The sequence below is a fragment of the Pteropus alecto genome, unplaced genomic scaffold, assembly GCF_000325575.1.
Source record: "Pteropus alecto unplaced genomic scaffold, ASM32557v1 scaffold97, whole genome shotgun sequence".
Taxonomy (NCBI): Eukaryota; Metazoa; Chordata; class Mammalia; order Chiroptera; family Pteropodidae; genus Pteropus; species Pteropus alecto.
In genome coordinates, this window is record NW_006439713.1 from 1,484,400 (window position 1) to 1,502,951 (window position 18,552).

Sequence of the window (18,552 nt, forward strand, 5' to 3'; positions counted from 1 at the left end):
AAAATACAAAAATAGGTTCTTTCAGATATATGTCTAATAACCAATATCCAAATATAATGGAAAAAATATCCCATTAATAATGACAAGAGAGAATTTGAAATCCTTCGGGATTAAGTCATCGAGACGTAGATGTGGAGGTACGTGAGGGACACGGCGTACGACTTTGATAAACATAACATTCCACCATCCTCTCGAATTCAAAGGCTCAGTTCTGTGACAGAGGAAATTCTCTCAGAAGTCACTTATAAATTCAGCACACTTCTCCCCCTAAATCTAGACAGGACAATTTTAGAAACGTCATCCAATATTTCTAGGAGAATAAATATGATATTACATGAGATGATGAACTGGGGCGGGGGCGGGAGGGGCGGGGATTGCCCTCCTATCTATTAAAATCACAGTAATAAGTGACAGCGACCGAAATAGTGGGCTCCAGTGGAAACGTGAACACATACATGGGACCTGATGAGACCGGAAGTGACCTCCAGTAAATGTAGGAATTTAGAAAATGCTCAGGTTGGCAGTTATACCATCAGCAGGATCAAGCCTGTTGGCGGCTCATGTAGCAAACGTAGCGTGGATACGTTTAGTAAAACTAGCAAAACGGAAGTTAAGTACCAGGGCCAACAAGCCTGGGGGGAGGGGGGTGCTGCACGGTAGCAGCTACAGGGGGGCAGGGGCGAGGCAGGTGTTACTGCTGTTTTTCGCGATAAGCCTCTTGAGATTATTCGAAGTTTTAATAACGTAAATCTGTTCCTTGAATAAAAATAAAAATTAAAAAAATCCCTAAGCCATCCCCTTCCTCCACGATTCCCACTTCTTGGGGTAACGGGTTGGCGTGAATTTCATACACGCACCAGCCTCTTAAAGTCTATACTCGCCTCGTATTATTTCTCTTTTCAAAAGGATGCAATGTTGACATAACATTCAGCAAATCGCTTTCGTCACTCTACACTATTTCCTGGTGTGTCCACATTCCTATTTCTTTGGGATAGATTTCTAAAAAGAAGGATGGGCTCAGAGAGGACTTGGATGTGTGGGCGCTCTCTGGAATGGCCATTCCGATTTATACACGTCATCAGGAAAGGAGGAGGCTGACCTCTTAGGCAGCTGTTTGCCATTAAAAACTTTATTCGTTCGATTTTTAACCTCTTAAACATTTTGCAGCCATTCTCCATAAGACCGAGCACTTTCCATGTTTCTTGACCATATGTATCCGACTTCTGTCAGCTTCTGCTCACGGCCTTTGCACGCTTGGCAACTGGGCTCTCGTGTCTCTCTTTGTTGGTGTTTTTAGGTCCCTGGGATCTGCCTTAGTGAGGAATGCGAAGACACACAGACGCAGAACGACTGCCATGAGAAAACTTGCTTTGTTCCCAGTCGCTAGGAACAGATAGCTCGGCATGCTGCGCAGGGCCGCACGGGGAAGCACCAGGGTCGGGCGGGGGCAGGGGCGGGAGGAGGAGAAACTAGAGCCCGGAGAGGGGTTTCTGCAGGAGGGCCTGGGTGAGGCGGGGTAAGCAGGCTTGGGATCGGCTGCGCTGAATAATTTCGGCAGGCTCTGGGGCTGTCCTAATTGTCTGGTATCCGACGAGAGTGACGAAGGCAGGTGGACAGCAGCTGGAGTGTGAGGGCTGGATGAAGGAGTCGGTTGGCGGTGGGCTCAGGTCTGGCTGGTTGGCATTAGAAAGGCACACACCCAGGTGTGTTGTTTGCCCCTAGGTGAGTTGCTTGCTCTCTCTCTCTCTAGGAACTGGCTGGCCCCAGAGTCCAGTTTCTCCAGCGTCAGCAAGTTCCCAAGTGTCAAAGCATCAGAATAAGAAAATAAAGACATGGTTAGAACATCTGGCTTGTTTGTCTGAGATTTCTATGCGAAGGACAGCAGGCTTTTTTTTCCTTTCCTTTCATTATTTATTTATTTGTCTGTCTGTTTGTTTGTTTGTTTGTTTTTACCACGATGACACTTCAGACCTTGTCCTGTGGAATGACATCCTGTGTGGCGATATCTTCCCTTCCCCCTGCTCTTTGATTTCCCTGTCCTCTCTGTGGCCCGTGCCTTCCACCCAGGGTTAAAATCTTGAGCAACAATGTGCAGCTGATAGGGCTGTTCTCAGATAAAACGTCATAATAACCTGATTTGCGTGACCAGAATTCGCTGTGCGGTAAATGTTAGCTCCGTCCTTCTTTCCCGTATAGCATTTGGATTTTAGCATATGCCATTTTTAAGTTTTAAAAATAATTTTCTTTTCAATATACACAGCTTTTAAGCTTATAAAGACAGTCGCATCATGGTTGAGATCATGGGTCTGTTAATCAGACAAGCTGGTTTCTTAGATCTGGACTCTGCCACTGACAGGGAGAACCTGGAGACTTTATGACACCTCTGTGCGACCCAGTTTCCTTCCTGTGGGACGACCAGCTTTGGAGATGCGTATTTGGGGATCACCTCCAAGATTTACTAGACATGCAGCGGGCGTGTTCTGCAGACTGTGTTTTAGAGAAGAACGGAGGAGTGGGTGTCTTCGGCTAGTTGCCGGGATGTAGTTTAACGACGTCACACACTTGATAAAAGCTGTCTATGAAAGCCACGCAGAATGAAAAAAAAAAAATAAATTAAAACTTCACGCCGCTAAGTTTTACAACAGCACCACCTAGTGACGAAAACACAAAATCACATCTGCAATGCTACCCACAGTTTACGGAGGGCAAAATGCAATAAACGAGCACAGAAAAGAAGTGAAAACTCAAATCAAATCATCATCTCCTTCATTATAAGAAAGCAAATATCCTATTCTGTTTCCCCAGTAACTATTGCTCCATCTCTTAATGGTTAAAAATTCTTTTTTTTTTTTCTTCTTCTTATCTGGGTCTGGTCAAACAAAAAGTGCCCGGTTATTGAAAGAAGTGTATTTTTTAAGGATTGGTGTAGCAGCATGATGACAGCTTATGGGTGATGTCCACCTCCATTCATTCACTATCCGTGCTTCACCCGATTTGGCGCGCTTCCCTCTGAGACTGACCCACTCAGCCGGACCCTTGTGCGTCTGGAGGATGTGAGTCAGCACGGCAGGGCCCCCCCGCACCCCCCAGGGCAAGGCAGGGCTAAGAGAAACAGGTTTACTTTTGCAGGTAAACAGAGCTGGGTCCACTCCCAGGGCAAACACTGTTCTGGCTGCTTTCCTGGGCATATGACTGGTTTGACGTGCAGCTGGTTTCTAGTCCGTAGGATCTGGAGAACATCTTCTCCTTGCAGGGTGGTGAGGGGAGGGTGGCACAGGTGCCCATCATGGGACGAACACCCTGCCCCTCCTTACGCCCGCCCAAGTGCGCTTACTGTGTGTCTCCTACGGTGCTCTCTCTCCACAGCCAGGACGGTTCCCATCCTAGTATACTCCATTCTCCTCCCATTTTCGGTATATTTTACGCCTTAATGATCGAGCTTGGACTCTCCCTCCCTTCGATTTTATCCCCGATCCCTTCCAGGAAGCTACATGAAGTAGCGGGGGTCAGCGAACCATGACGCGTCACGGACTGGAACTTCGGAGGCGTGGCTTGAACTAAGTATTAAAAAAATTCCAAACCCAACAAGTTGGAAGTATTATTTATTCAAACAAGCCAAACTCGTTTCCTTCCTTTTCAATATACTCTTACACTGGTGGAACACACACGTATAAAAATACAAGTATAAAAATAAGATTGTTCTAGAAAACTCCAGCTTTGACGTGCACAGCGATTTGGATGCTGGCTGCAGAGTCACTTATAAGATGAAGTGGACAGCTCTTTACTCTAAGCCTTGGTCCTATCACAACTTTAAATCAACACGGTCCACTAAAAATAGAGGAAAATTCCAAAAGGGACATATCATCTTGAGCATTTTCAAAAAATGCCTAAGTAACACTTAAGAGTTATATATTAAGGCTGTTGAGATACACACATCGATACATTTTGCAAAGTGTGACTTCTAGTGTCTGTTTTAGAATACAAGATTTGCAGATTTTCAGCCAGCATAGAAACACCGCTAATCCAGCAGCAAAGTCCCCTTTAAACAACAACAAGACATGAGTGTCTGCTTTAAATGACCAAACATAGGGATTATAAACTTTAAGTATATTTAACTGCACGAATTTACAGAAATCATAGGAAACACATCGTTTCAGATTACAACAATTCCGCTTTGTTACACGACAAATCTCATCCAGATCTTTCCTTTCATAGGTACTAATACCAACAGTAAGAGAATTTCCACCCTCACTGATGAGAACATTACATCCGCAATTAGAAAAGCGAGAAAGAAATTTCAGGCTGGTACCGCTCACTAGCAACAGAGAACACAGAACTGTATAAGAAATTGGAATTCAAGCAGTTTATTTTTGGCGATTTTCATTATAGAACAACAGATTCCTAATTACCTTTGGTCATTATTTTTTTTTAATCTCAAAAAGATAAGCTTCTTTTAACGTTTTCTAAACTTTCATTCAGAAGCATTAACTTCACAACTGTGAAGCTCATGTGAAATTGTGCTTCAGTGAAGATAAAATGAAGCCGAAACCTTCGTTAGATCGGGAAAGTCGACAATCCGCACGGAGAGCATCTAACAGAGAAGGAAATGAGACCTGTCTGCTGGAGGCGCTCGCCCTCTCCTGATATTCTGACCCGTGCCTGTAACATGAATAAAAACACATGTATTCCAACTAAATGAAGAAAAATCTGTGGGAAAGCATCCATGGTGAAGGAGGTCAGGTTTCAAAGGAATTCAAGGTTTCATTCATTTTTTGGTGAGAGGACAGCTGAGCTCAATTTGCACAAGATCTATTTTATAAACTTATACCTTATAATTATATAATTACACATCTTTGTTGGCAAAAGATTCTACTCCGAGTGACCTGGGCCGGGTACACCTGTGCAGAACCTACAACATAGATGTCATTCAGTTGCTCTCACACGAATAATTTTCTACCTGTAAAGGGAACTAACTGTCCACTCCCACCGCTGCCCGTGGGCGGGGGGCAAACCCCATCCGGCAGACACCATCATACCCTTTCCTGTATCCCGCGACGCTAACCAACACATCCAGAATCACCGCTTCGGCCGTGGTGTCCCAATGGCACCTGGAGGCTTCCTAAGGGACACGAAGAGCCTCTGAGCCTCAGACGTCAGGTGCCCTGGAGTCAGTCTCGCTGTGGGCTGAATCTGGGTCTATCGGGAACCCTTATGTGCCCCTTGGCCCGGCTCGTAGCTACGGGGCGCACTTTACGACCATGTGCTGTAAAATCACACAGCACGACGGAGTTTAGAAACACTGGACTTCGGCACGAACGTCTATCACAAACCCGGAGAAATCTCGGGTAAGTGAGGAGACAGGGGTAAGTGAGTGGTTGAAGTGTGTGTCCTTGCGACACTCATGTTTAATCCCAATAACTAAGCGGACTTGAGGTTTTGCAGACGCTGATGTCGCCACGAGGCCTGGCTTTGCTCTCCCTTCCATGTTGCACAAACAGGGCTGACCGCTGTGCCAGGCTGTCTTCACCCGCCCAGGATGACGATCTCAGACGCAGGGCGCCTGCCCAAGGCCCAAAGCTATGGTTTTCGCTCATGACACTCCCCTGGGGAGGCTACTGAACTGTGCTGACTCTGAAGAGCACCAGGTAAGCTCGAAGACAGCATGGATCTACGGGGGACGCTGGTGGCCCAAAGGCCACACAGATATACACAGAGGCTCAGAGGCTGACACGAGGGAACCTGGTCCCCCGCGAGCTCTTTTTCCTGGAAGCGTCTCTGGCAGGTGTCCCCAGAGTGAGGTCAGGCAGCTGTGGGCTGTCAAATCAATGGGGTGGAAATGGCTGCGTCTGAGTTACTGTGACTCTCACTATATCTACTGGGGCAGCTGCTGCCAGGAGCCCTTCTCAGATGCTCAGACCCCAGAGGGAACTTGGCCAACGTGCCTTTGGCTCCGGCCCCTTGACCTTGCTCTTGACCTTCCCAGGGCACAACCTTGACCTGCAGCCCAAGGACCGTGTCTTCCTTGGGAGTTTGGGCATCTCTACTTTTGTTAGAACAGACGTGTTCTAAACGCGACGGCAGAGCAAGTCTCTCTCCAACAAATTATAACTCGCGAGAGCTTCCTGTGGAAAATTCCTAAAATGCGAGCTGTGCAAAACCCTGGGGGTGAAATGGGTCGCCCGTGACATCCTGGGATGTCCTCGGCTCTCCAGATTTTTGCGCCAATCTGCTGGCAAAGGGATCTTTCTTCCTACCCCGCCTCCTTTCCCAGATTCTAGAATTTCCCAAGTGCCAATCATCCTCCGGGTCCTGTTCCTTGAATGAACCGATCTTCACGTGGCCTGGGCCACGCACAGTGCAGGGGACTGCCTCTTTTCACGTTGCAATACTGACATTGGGCACATGGCTCCGGCTAGAACATTCCTGAAGCTTGGAGTTCGCAACTGTGTAAAACCAATGATCCCTCCCAATTGATTCAGCGACTTTAATTCCTGGAATTAAAGCTACTTTCAAAAAAGGCAAATTCTGCCTATTCTGTTACATATTTTCGATTACTTTTTATTTTCCTCCTTCGCTCTCGAAATGTATTTTTTCCCTGTTTGCTCTTTAATCGGTAAATGGCTTTAAGTTCAAATCTGAAATTCTTAAAACCCACCAGAAACGTATACAAAATAACGTCTGTTGCGTGCGGTTTCCTTGGCATTAAATATCCATTTTCTCTCTTGGCAAAACTGTAATTTCACATTTTATGGTGTTTCGTTGTTTTTCCTAAAAGAGGAAAAAAATCTTATTGGCAAATGTTTCCTCTGAACGATTATGTAATCAATTCTAATAAGTCTGCACAAGAGAAAACACACTGGGATCCTACCCAATTATTTGGTTTCCACTAATGAGAATGGAGTCTGTGAAACTTGATTATTGTTGTTGACGGATCAGGCTGTCGGGCAGTGATTTATTTTCAACACCGTCAAGTGGCATGAGGCCAGAACTGAGAACCGGACCACGCTTGGCCGCTCTGCCACGTGGGGGCCTGGTGACAGGAAATTAACAAACCTTCATTCTCACGGGGAACCTGCGGTAATGAAATACTCCTTCCTCGCTCCTTAAACGAGATAACGCGACCCCCAAACCTCAACTCCTTTGCGAAATCCTGCGGCATGAGCGCTGCCTTGCTGGCAACGGCTTTCGTGATTCTGAACTGTGACTAACCCCACATGTATCACCAACCAAAACCTCCGCGTTTCATGATGAATCAGGTGAAAATCCTTCCAAATGCCCGAGAGCGAACTGATTTTTGGAAAATCGTCTCTGCTGTCACATGCGAGGAATCTGTTGCTTTAAGGCCAGGTACCTGTTTTAGGTTCAGAAGAAATACGAAGTAGGGTTTGGTAAATGCCGGTCCCTTCGTGGTGCTTTTAAATTCCAGAGGGGGAAAAAATACTCAGTCCCCAACTCGTTTCCTGCTATTTTTTCATAAACAGTTTCAGTTGCTGAAGACGGGACTTCAGTTCAGGCTTCTAATAGCCCATCAGGAATAGGAAGCATTACCCTATTTAAAAATACATACTATTCCTATAGAAGCATTCGTTTCCCTCAGAGAGTTGACCAGGGTTTGACGAAAACCTAATGCTAAGTTGCATTTTTCAGGAAAGAACCATCTTCCAACGTTTTCCACCATGTGCTGTTACCAGGTAAAAAATGGCAGCCTCCAATGGTTGCTACTTCCTTTCCCGTTCAGAGCCAGCCTCCTGGAAGGTTTCCTAGCTAAGTCTCAATTTACATAACTCGGGGAGGTGGCTGTCACTCCCAGAGTTTTGACTCAAAGTCCAATTTTCAGCAGCGAGGCATGCCAGGAAAATGTCCCACATTCAATTGTCTATTTCAATCTCGTTGCTCAATCATGCTTTTGTCATTTAAGTATTTCCATTAAAATGTCACATCCAATGACATCAGAGATGAAAAGCTAGAGAAATTTGATATGAAATACAGAGAATCAGAGCAAACCTCATTCAAACACCCTAGCTTGAAATCTAACTTGCTATTATCATGTCTTCTGGGAAGAGTGCCTGCTAATGGCTGCGATACAAATGTTCCCAGCTCAGAAACCCGTCAAGGGAAAATGGAAGAGAAGAAGCCTGTGCAAAGAAACACGTGCCAAACTAGCCAGGTCCTACCCGCGGTTCCCTCTTTTCATTTCAGGGGTTCGGATTTTTCACAGCAGGGAGAAGGCTTAGTCTCAGGGCGTCACCTTCATCGCTATGCCGAGTGGCTCACAAAACAGGGCCCAGTGAAAAAGCCGATAGGACCAGAAGAGAACGAGACTTCCAGAGATTTCTAATTCTGAAATGCATTTCAAATTCTGGCCTCTCAACAAGCTGAGACCAGACATAACGACACGCATCCGATAACAGAGTTTAGTCCTCCCATCCCGTCCCCAGAGGCTCTTGTCCCCACCATGCTCAAACCGTATTTTGAAGAACACAGAAGATGGATGTGCCTCTCTGCAGGTATCTGCGAGAGCTGGAGAATCTTTTGGGACACCGCGATGTGTGTAAGTGACCTCCCATCTCTTGGGCACGCTCATCTATTTTTCAATGTGGAGGGGACCCCGGGATGCCCTGAGCAGAGCAGATGACTGCGACATCCACATGTAGCCTATTTTGGACACAAATAATACTTCAGCTGGCGGAGACAGTCCACAGTTAGCCCTTCCAGTGGAATTTTATTACACATCCAGCTGCTCGCTGCCGTAACCATGCAAGTGAACATTGAACTTGGCACATGAGCAAGAGAGAAGGGGCGCTGGCTTTGAACCCTTCTCCTAATTACATCAGATCATATAAGGCCGATTGCGTTGACTTAAAGGTTTCTGCTTTTCTCTGGCAAAGGCCACAAAGGACAGCAAGAGGGGAGTCCCCCACACAGGGGTAGCGGTACCCATCAGAAGGCTGAACACGCCAAAGGGAGGACGCGTGGGGTCCCTGGCTCCGCACACTTATTTCAGCTGATTCAGACGCACGTGCTCGACTCCAGGGGCTTGTGCAAGTGGAAACGCGGTTTCAGAGCGTGGGGGCGACCGGAAGTCCCCACCAAGCCCTCCGCACGCCTCGCGTCTTCCTTCCTTTCGGGTCGGAAGCACGGTGTTCAGCCGCTCCCCAGTTTCCCCAAAGGGTAACGATCCACCTACCTCCCGAGAAGACCTGGAAAAAGATACAACTAAGCTAGCGAAATGGAACCGGTTGTTCTTACTATAATGCTGTTTCTCGATATTAAGTAAGCGTGCGCATGTGAGATGATGACCAGCTCGGTGACAGAACTTCCCGGTGTGTGATTCGGACCTGTTCCGGCTGGCCTGTCGGGATGAGGATGTTTTTAGGTGATGGCAAAGGCTGGGGCCAGGCCGCCTGCACCCCCGCCCAGGCTCGGGGCCCGGGCCGGAGTCTCAGCAGAGGTGGCTTTCTGCTCTGATGGCAACACTATGGCGGAAGCATAGCGTCCACAGCGTGGGCTCCTCGCTCCACCACGACGGGCACGAGGCCTCCCGTCTTCAGATGAGGCCCATGAGAACCGTCGGGGACGATGTCCTCTGAGTGGACTTTGCTCCCGTGCAAGGCACAGACAGACCCAGAACAGGGCCCTGCAGCTGTTTCTGACTCAGGAGGAAGCAGGATGCTTCTGTCCTCGGGCCCCAGGCCGCCACTCCCGCCATCAAACTTCGAGCCTTCCTGGACCGCCGGGCCCCTGCTTGAAGCCGGGTGCAAAATACCCTTAAAAGCGACTAATACACAAAGCTTCCCATTAGCTAAGAGGAGTTATAAGCTGTGTGGGCTCACTTCTCCAGAGACGGGAGGGAGGAAAAGGAGCCGCGGCCTGCTTTTTTATTTGGTGGCCCAGGTAGACGGTGTGGTATACCAGTCACATAAAGCCTGAAGCCCGATTCACTCTGTTTTGGTTTAGAATGAGGTGTTTTTTATTATCATTTTCTTGGAAGTAGAGAAGAAGAAGGAAGCTTTAAAACCAAGAATCAAAATACAGCGACTCTGGAAGGCGTCTGGGAGCAGGACAGACAGGGACTCAAGACTAATGGACACAGGAAGGAACCCTGCCTTGTAAACTCCTGCCTGCCGCCCTCAAAATTGAATCCTCCTAGGAGGTGAGTTCGAGGTGGTTCGGGTTCCGGCCTCACTCGTCACTTCCAGCGGTGCCGGACGAGAGAGGACTCGTCGCTGACGACCTCGGGGTCTCGTGGGAGGTGCCGACAGCGGGACGGGAGGAGAAGCAGGATGATTAAGATGAGGAGGATGACCCCGCACACGCTCATGAGCGTGTAGGAGACGACCCACAGCACGGGCTCGTTCAAAGGCAGGGCGGGGACACAGTTGCTGGCTATGTCGTCTGTTGAGAAAGGCCCAGAGATTTCAGACACCGGAGCACCTGCGATTTCTGAGGAGACAGAAGGGGAAGATCCACAGCTGTGAAACGAGCAGTCCCCCTCACACAGGACAAAAGAGACGGTTCTGCGCGTCATCGAACCCGCCGCATCGGCACCGGATTCCGACCGCTCGGGCATCCGAGCCGGCACGGAGGGCGTCTCAGTGGCGGCCTGCCGTCAGGGGGTCCAGCCCCCTGCGACTGGAATGACACGTGCAGGTGTGGAGCCTACGTGGTGGGAAGCGACGTGCAGAGGGCACGCGGGGAAGCACCGGGCGCTTCGGGGAGGCTGGAGAGCGTCGGCATCTCTGGGCCGGTGGGCTGCGTGGCTGGTGCGGGGAAGGAAGCATGAGGAGCGGGGAGGGAGGGAGGAGGAGGGGCAGAGTTATGGACAGCGGCACCTGCCAGAGGCAGGGCGACGTCCGCGGGCAGGGTCACCCGCGTTCGAGCGCCCTGGCGGGTTCCAAGTCCACACTACAGTCCTTCTAGTTATCATGTTTTGAGGACTCTGCGTATCATTTTCCACAGTGGTTCTACCATATGATCCAGCAATCTCGCTTCTGGGTATTTAACCACAGGAAACAAAAACACTAATTTGAAAAGATCTCTGCACCTTTCCGTTCACCGCAGCATTATTTACAACAGCCAAGGCATGGAAGCCACCTACGGGTCCCTCGATAGATGACTGGATAGAGAAAATACGGTACATACATACAATGGAATATGACTCAGCCATAGAAAGAACGAAATCTTGCCATTTGTGACAACATAGATGGACCTAAAGAGTATTATGCTCAGCGAAATAAGTCGGGCAGAGAAAGACAGAGACCACATGGTTTCAGTTATATGTGGAACCTAAAAAAAAAAAAAAAAAAACAAAGCAAAAAACAATGAACCAAATCAAACCAAGCAAAAACAGACTCATAGAAACAGAGACCAAACTGACGGTCACCAGAGGGACGGGGTGCGGGCTGGCTGAGAGGGTGACGGGGAGCAGGGTCAGTAATAGTGCGATAAGTTTACATGGTGACAGATGGTTGCTGGACTTAGTGTGGTGATCACAATGCAAGTTGCATAAATGCCAAATCACTATACTGTACACCCAAAACGAATGTAATATTATATGTCCATTATACTTAACTAAAAAAAAAAAAAATGTAAAAGATTAAACAACCACAAAAATAATTCTATAATAGCTAGTGTCCTCACATCAGCCTGACCCACACGCTTAATGGGTTCCGAGACCAGCTGGGTCGGACTGGCCCAGGAGCTCCTTCCCCACCCCACGCTTGTCCTGTGTCACGTCTACAGCGTATGGAGGACCCGGAAGTGGTGAAGGACAGCAATGCTGAATTCATGAAATGGCTGGTCACCAAGAGAAACCCAGCAAAAATCCACCGGTGACTTTTGGAACCAACTCTGCGACATTGCTCTTTCTGGAGAGGAAGTTGAGGTGATTCCTGGTGTTAGGTCTGGAGAGTCTCAGCATTTCGTTGGTCTACACAAGACTCATCTGCCCCTTCCAGAAGCACGGAATTTGTTTGGCATTTTAAATTTTACTTGGAAAAGAAAAAAGCCCCGTTAATCGGCACATCCATATTTAATTGCAGAAATGAATATTTAGGCACCAGAAAATCACGTCGCTAAGCATTTAATTTTTCTGTAACTAAAGCCCGGCAAATAAGATCCTTTTTGGGTGAGGATCTTAAAGAAAAAGTCAGAAGACAATGGCCTTAAAAGAATGATTTAAGATGAGGGAAAAAATCTTGACTGATCTACGTTCTTGCTAATACGGATTCCTCGTATGGATCCATGGCTTTTTCGAATCCGGCCTGCCATTTCTTTGTGAATATCAGGTTTTGTTGACACACAGCCACAGTCATTCATTTCCATATCGTCTACGGTTACTTTCTTGCAATAACAGCAGAGGGGAGCAGCCGTGACAATGACCATCTGGCCCACGAGCCTAAAGTATTTACTACTTGGCCCTTCGTGGTAAAAGCTTGCCAGCCCCTGGTCTGTAGCATAAAAATGCAAATGTTTAACAGACATTTACAATAACTAAAGATAAGGCTACTCTTGTTCCAAAGGCAAAGCAATAGATACTTACGGTATAAAATTTGAGAATGTAAGTAAATAAAAATAAGGAAATAAAAGCATACTCAGAAATAATCAATACTCATATTTTAAAGTACAACCTTTTTCTCTACCCATCAATGTTTTAAACAAAGATGGGACCATGTAGGACTATATTTTCACTTCATGTGATGAAAATCTTTTCATGTCATGTCATTTTCAACCATGCTGTTTTTAGGACGACAACAACAAAAAACATAACATGGATGTACTAAATTTGCTTTCCAATCCTAATTTATGACCCTTTAAGTGGTTTTCGGTATTGCTACCGACATAAACTCTGATGTCTAAAATATCTTGTACCTAAATCTTTGCTCATATTCTTAAGTTTTTCATAAGTTCCTAAAAGTAAAATTGTGGGTCAGGTACGGTCCCCTTTAAGCATCTGGATCTGTGATGTCAAAATGCCTGCAAGAAAGACCAAGTCGGTATCCATGCCCACCAACGTGGCATGTGAGTGTCCAATTCTCACTTTCACCAGTATTGGCAAATATAAGGAAGCATGATGGTCCTCAACCCAAGACCATAACACTTACGATTCTTTGATTACTAGTAGGGAGAACCAGTTAAAAAAATACTCATTGGCCATTTATATTTCCATAATTTCTATTATTTTTCTCATTGATATGTAAGAATCCTGTCTATAGCAAAAACTTATGTTGCAAATGTCTTCCCACAGTAGGTCATTTTCTTTCTAAAAATTTATTGGCTTTATAAATAGGCGCTTTAACAAATACAATTATGAGAGCGAAACATGCTTAGTGCAAGGCCAATAACCCAGTTAGGCATGAAGAAATTAAATATCACTTGAAACCACGTCTGCTTCAAGACAAGATGGAGTAAGGGGGACAAGATTTATTCCCCGCTCCCTCTAAAATAAATAATAATAATAATAAAAACTGAGCAAAGTGTGTGGAAAAAAAAAAAAAGACTGCAGAGTTTGGAAACTGAGCAAGGGGAGGCAGTAAATCCTGAGCTACGGGAAATGGATGACGCGAGCCCCACAGTCGTCCAGCTTACCGACTTGGGAAAGTTTCTGGGTTGTAGCAAAGAGAAGGGAGACACAGGCAGAGGCCGGCGCCCTCCCCAAGTCAGAGTGACAGGGGGAGAAAGAGCTGCTAGAGTTTGCAGGATGAGGAATGGACAGGTGACAGCCGCACAGACAGAAAAATCCACGTCTCCAGAGGGCGTTTCTTGAGCTTTCAGCTGAGTGCTGACCAAAGGAAAGAAAAGGAGGGGGCAGAGAGAGAGAGAGAAAGAGAGAGAGAGAGAGAGAGAGAGAGAGAGAGAGAGAGAGAGAGAGAGAAAGGAAGAAAGAGAGGGAGGAGGAGGAGGGAAGGCAGGAAGTGAGGAAACAGTACCCTACGTGAGATGACGGGTATGTTCATTGGTTGGATTGTGAAGATCATTTTGCAATGTATATCAAAACAACAAAAGCTTCCGGTGGAGGTGGCAGATATGTAAATACTGTTCTGACTTTCTCCCACTATTACATCAAAATTACAACTACATAGCAGAACAACCGGCACTGAGAATCGCCTGAAGACTAGCTGAATGCAAATCAATCAGAACAGCAAAAAACCAAAAAGTAAAAAAATTTTTTAAATGACGGTAGTTTAAGGAACCTCCGGGACAACATCATGTATAACATTTGCATCATAGGGGAACCGGAAGGAGAAGAGAGAGCAAGGAATTGAAAACCTATTTTAAGAAATAATGATGGAAAACTTTCCTAACCTGGCGAAGGAACTAGGCGCACGAGCCCGGGAAGCTCAGAGTCCCAAACAAGATGGACCCAAAGAGGCCGCACCAAGACATGACATAATTTAAATGCCAAAGTTCAAAGACAAAGAGAATCTTCAAAGGAGTGAGAGAAACACAGTTCCCGTAAGACTGTCAGCTGATTTCTCAACAGAAACCCTCCAGGCCAGGAGGGATTGGCAGGAAATATTCAAAGTGCAAGGACCTAGACCTAGTGAAGCTATCCTGCAGAACTGAAGTACAGATAAAGATCTTCCCAGATGAGAAAAAGCTAAAATACCAAACCAGTACTACAAGACATGTTAAAAGGACTTAAGAAGAAGGGAAAAAAAATAACAAAAAATATGAGTAATAAAATGGCGATAACTATGTTACAATTACTTTACACGTAAATGGATTAAATGCTCCAATCACAAGATATAGGATGTAAGGAATATAGTTAAAAAAAAAAAAAGACACAGGATGGCTGAATGGATACGAAAACAAGACCCTTACGTATGCTGCCTACAAGAGACTCACTTCAGATGGAAAGACACGCATCGGCAGAAAGTAAAGGGATGGAAAAAGACATTTCATGAAAATAGAAAGGGGAAAAAGCCGGAGAGCAATACGTACGCCAGACAAAGTAGACGTCGAAACAAAGGCTACAATAAGTGACAAAGTGATTCCGCTTCTGAGTATCTATCTGAGAAACCCAAAACGCTAATTCAAAAGGACCCAAGCATGCGTATGTTCACTGCAGCATTATTAACAATAGCCACGATACGAAAGCAGCCTAAGTGTCTATCAACAGATGAAAGGTTAAAGAAGAAGTCATACGCATGTATGCGTGCATGTGTGTGTGCACATATGCATGCATGCATGTGTGTATGTATGCATGCATGCATGTACGTGTGCATGTATGTATGCACACATGTATGTGTGCACGCATGTGTGTATGCGTGCATGCATGTATGTGCGTACATGTGTGTATGTGTGCATGCATGCATGTGTGTGTATGCATGCATGCATGTGTGTACATGTGTGTATGTATGCGTGCATGTATGTGTGTACGTATGTATGTATGCATGCATGTGTGTACGTACGTACGTACGTGCGTATGTATGTGTACACACACACACAATGGAATACGACTTAACCACAGAAAAGAGTGAAATCTTGCCATCTGTAACTACATGGATGAACATAGAGGGTATTGTGCTCAGTGAAATAAGTCACACAGAGAAAGACAAATACCATATGATTTCGCTTCTATGTGGAATCTAAAAACCCAAATAAGCAAACGAACAAAACAGAAACAAACTCAGGATACAGAGAACATTTTGATGGGTGCCAGACGCGAGAAGCATTGGGGGTGAGTGAAAGAGGGGGACGCGTTAAGTAGTACAAATCGGCAGTTACGCAACAGTCACGTGTGTGGGGTGCGAAGTAAAGCATGAGGAATGTAGTCGATATCATCGTCGTAACTATGCGTGATGCCAGGTGGGTACTAAATCGGGGCGATCACCCCGTAGGTTATGTAACTGTCTAATCACTCTGCTGTGCCCCTGAAACTAATATAATATTGTATGTCAGCTGGAATTGAAAAATTAAAATTTATTTAAAAGAATCAAGTTGTACATCCTAAATATATGTAATTTTTATTTGTCACTTACACCTCGACAGAGCTGCAACAGAAGATGGCTCCAGCCCATCTTCACTGTAAACGCACTAAAGGAAGCTCTTCAGGCAAAGATCGACATCGGAGAGCAACCAGAATCTACGCGAAGGAATGAGCAACGCCAGAGGTGGAGACCGCGCGGGCAATGATAACACTTTTATTTTAAACTACGCATACTTAAAGAAGATAATAGATTGAAAGCAAGAATCACAATGTGCTGGGTGGTTTATAACATACGCGTAAAAGAAATGAATGCTCGTAACAGCAGAGGGCAGAGGGCAGAAATGGGAGCATTCTGCTGTAGGTTCTTTTACTGTACGAAGTGGCAGACTAATAAATTAGAGGCGTATGCGATAAACCCTAAAGCGACCACTAAAATGACACAACAAAGAGTTATAGCTAGTAAACTAGCCAAGGAGATAAAAAGAAATAAAAATACTCAATCTAAAAGAAGGCAGAAAAAGAGAAAAATAAGGAACGATGGCTTAAGAACAGACGAGACAAAGAGGAAACCAATAACGAGACGATAGACTCACATTAAATGCAGTCTAAACCGGGGCTGGCAGATTTTTTTCTCTAAAAGATCAGATATAAAATATGTTAGGTTTTGGGGGCCATATACGATTTTTATCATCTATTCTTTTTTATGTTTCACAGAACACTTTAAAAATGTGAAAACCATTCTTAGTTGAAAACAGGCTAAACGCCAGATTTGGCTGACAGGCTGTTGCCTGCCAATCTGTGGTCTAAATACTCCAATGAGAAAGCAGAGATTGCCAAACTACGTAAAAAGTAAGACCGACTATATGCTGCCTACAGGAAACCCACTGGAAGTGTAAATATTCAAATACGTTAAAAGTCAAAGGATGTAAAAAAGATGCATCGTGCCGATGGGAATTAAAGGTAACCCAGAGTAGCGGTACGAATACCCTATAATACGCACTGTTCACTTTATACCAGTTATATCTTAAGAAAGTTCTTTTAAAAAAGCAAAAGAACAAGGTGGTCAAAAAAGTCTATCAAAGAACAACACACGTGATATGATCGCATTGAGGTTAAAAAAGAAAAAAACCAGCCCACGTGCTCTAAGTCCGTGGGCTTCGTGTTCCTCCAGTGAAACACCGGTTACACATTTTTTCACACATTTTTTACACACGTATATGTGTTATAATGTATAGTAAAAACACAAAAACCCCACCAAGATCAAATTTTCCTCAACACGCACGTGTTACTTTTATTATCAGAAAAGTTATGCATTTTTAAAAAACGTTTTGACACCTAGTACCAATTTAGGTCGTCAGACAGACTGTATAATCTGGAAGAGCTGCATCTTCACATTATCAAAGGAAAGTTGATTAAAACTTTGCCATTCACTGGACGTTTATTATGTACACTACTATTTCTGCGGTCATAGGACGGATTTTAGTTTTTCATACTGCATTTGTCTATGAGACACAAGAGTAACCAGTCCTTAAGGGTGTGGACCCCGGGGCCAGGCTCTTGGGGTTCAGATCCTAACTCCCACTTATGAACCATGTCATCTTGGCAAAGTTATTTTAAGTTCTTTGTCCCTTGGTTTCCTCATCTGTATGCGGTGATAATAATAGTGCCTGCAAGTCACAGTCTTGTTTGGATAATCAAGTGAACAGAAGTTCAGCCCTCAGCACCGTGCCTGGGATAAGACTCCGTAAGAATCACCTGTTAACATACTGTTATTTTAAATTCTTTCATCAGTTTCTTGGGGTAAAATTTTAATTATGCATTTTCACTGTCTCGTTCCCCAGAAGGTTGGATCCAGTTGATAATGAGTAGCTGAGGAAGATACGTCAACTATAAAAATTAAAATGGTTGAGTCTTTTTTTTTTTTTAATCATAATATACAAACTAAAGTGAACTGTCTCCCTGGTACTGAGGTGTTTTCTGACCAGGAATGTCCTGGAATTACAGGACGGGCGTTCTGGACACGGGGCCATTTTGTTCCCCAAGCACGTGAAAGCTACTTGCTATCTAGGACCTCAAGGTTCTCTCCCATCCAGCGAGGTGGCAGGGCTGCCTGATCTCTGCCTCTGGTGCCCCGCGGCTGTGACATCTTTAGATTGTATTCTAAGTGGAGGACAGAGACACATCTCTGAAACCGTTCTTCGCAGCTAACATTCCTATTTTTAAACATGAACGTGTACCAGATGATCCACTTTCAACCTGAGGCAAAAGAAACTCACAGTGGAAGGCCTGCCACAATCCCCGATGTGTCTCCAGTTGTGTAAGCTGAGATCTACATAGCTCTTGGGTGCTAAATGTCTCAATCTATAAAAAGAGATGGGTGGTATTTCAGAAGCTTTGGGTACATTAAGAGAGTTGTCAGTTTTAACACTCTATTATTTTCCCAGCTGCAGGACACTTGGCCCGGGAGACACAGATGCTCCATCTTCAATCTCTGTTCCAGGTGAGACTATATACGGGAGACCTAGGTTGACCAGCTCCATGACACATCGTGACTGCTCCCTTGTTTGTCTGGCTCTGATCTGAGACTAGAATAGTGACTCTCCCTAGGGCTGGAGGTGGTG

The 18,552-nt window shown here is 45.4% G+C and overlaps 1 protein-coding gene across 4 annotated transcripts in view; it reads right to left on the bottom strand.

Moving 5' to 3' along the window:
* Positions 1-2,290: 2,290 nt before the first annotated feature.
* Positions 2,291-18,552, bottom strand: part of BACE2 (beta-site APP-cleaving enzyme 2) — a 47,434-nt gene continuing 31,172 nt past the window's right edge. For 2 of the 4 annotated variants that reach the window (XM_025050186.1, XM_025050185.1), the window contains one exon: positions 7,227-10,443. In XM_025050186.1, the coding sequence (XP_024905954.1) occupies positions 10,190-10,443 (254 nt within the window). In that variant the 3' untranslated portion in view covers positions 7,227-10,189. Of the gene's footprint in view, positions 2,577-6,537; positions 6,769-7,226; positions 10,444-18,552 lie in introns of those variants that run through there. The other 2 variants (XM_025050187.1, XM_025050188.1) reach the window with 2 other exon arrangements.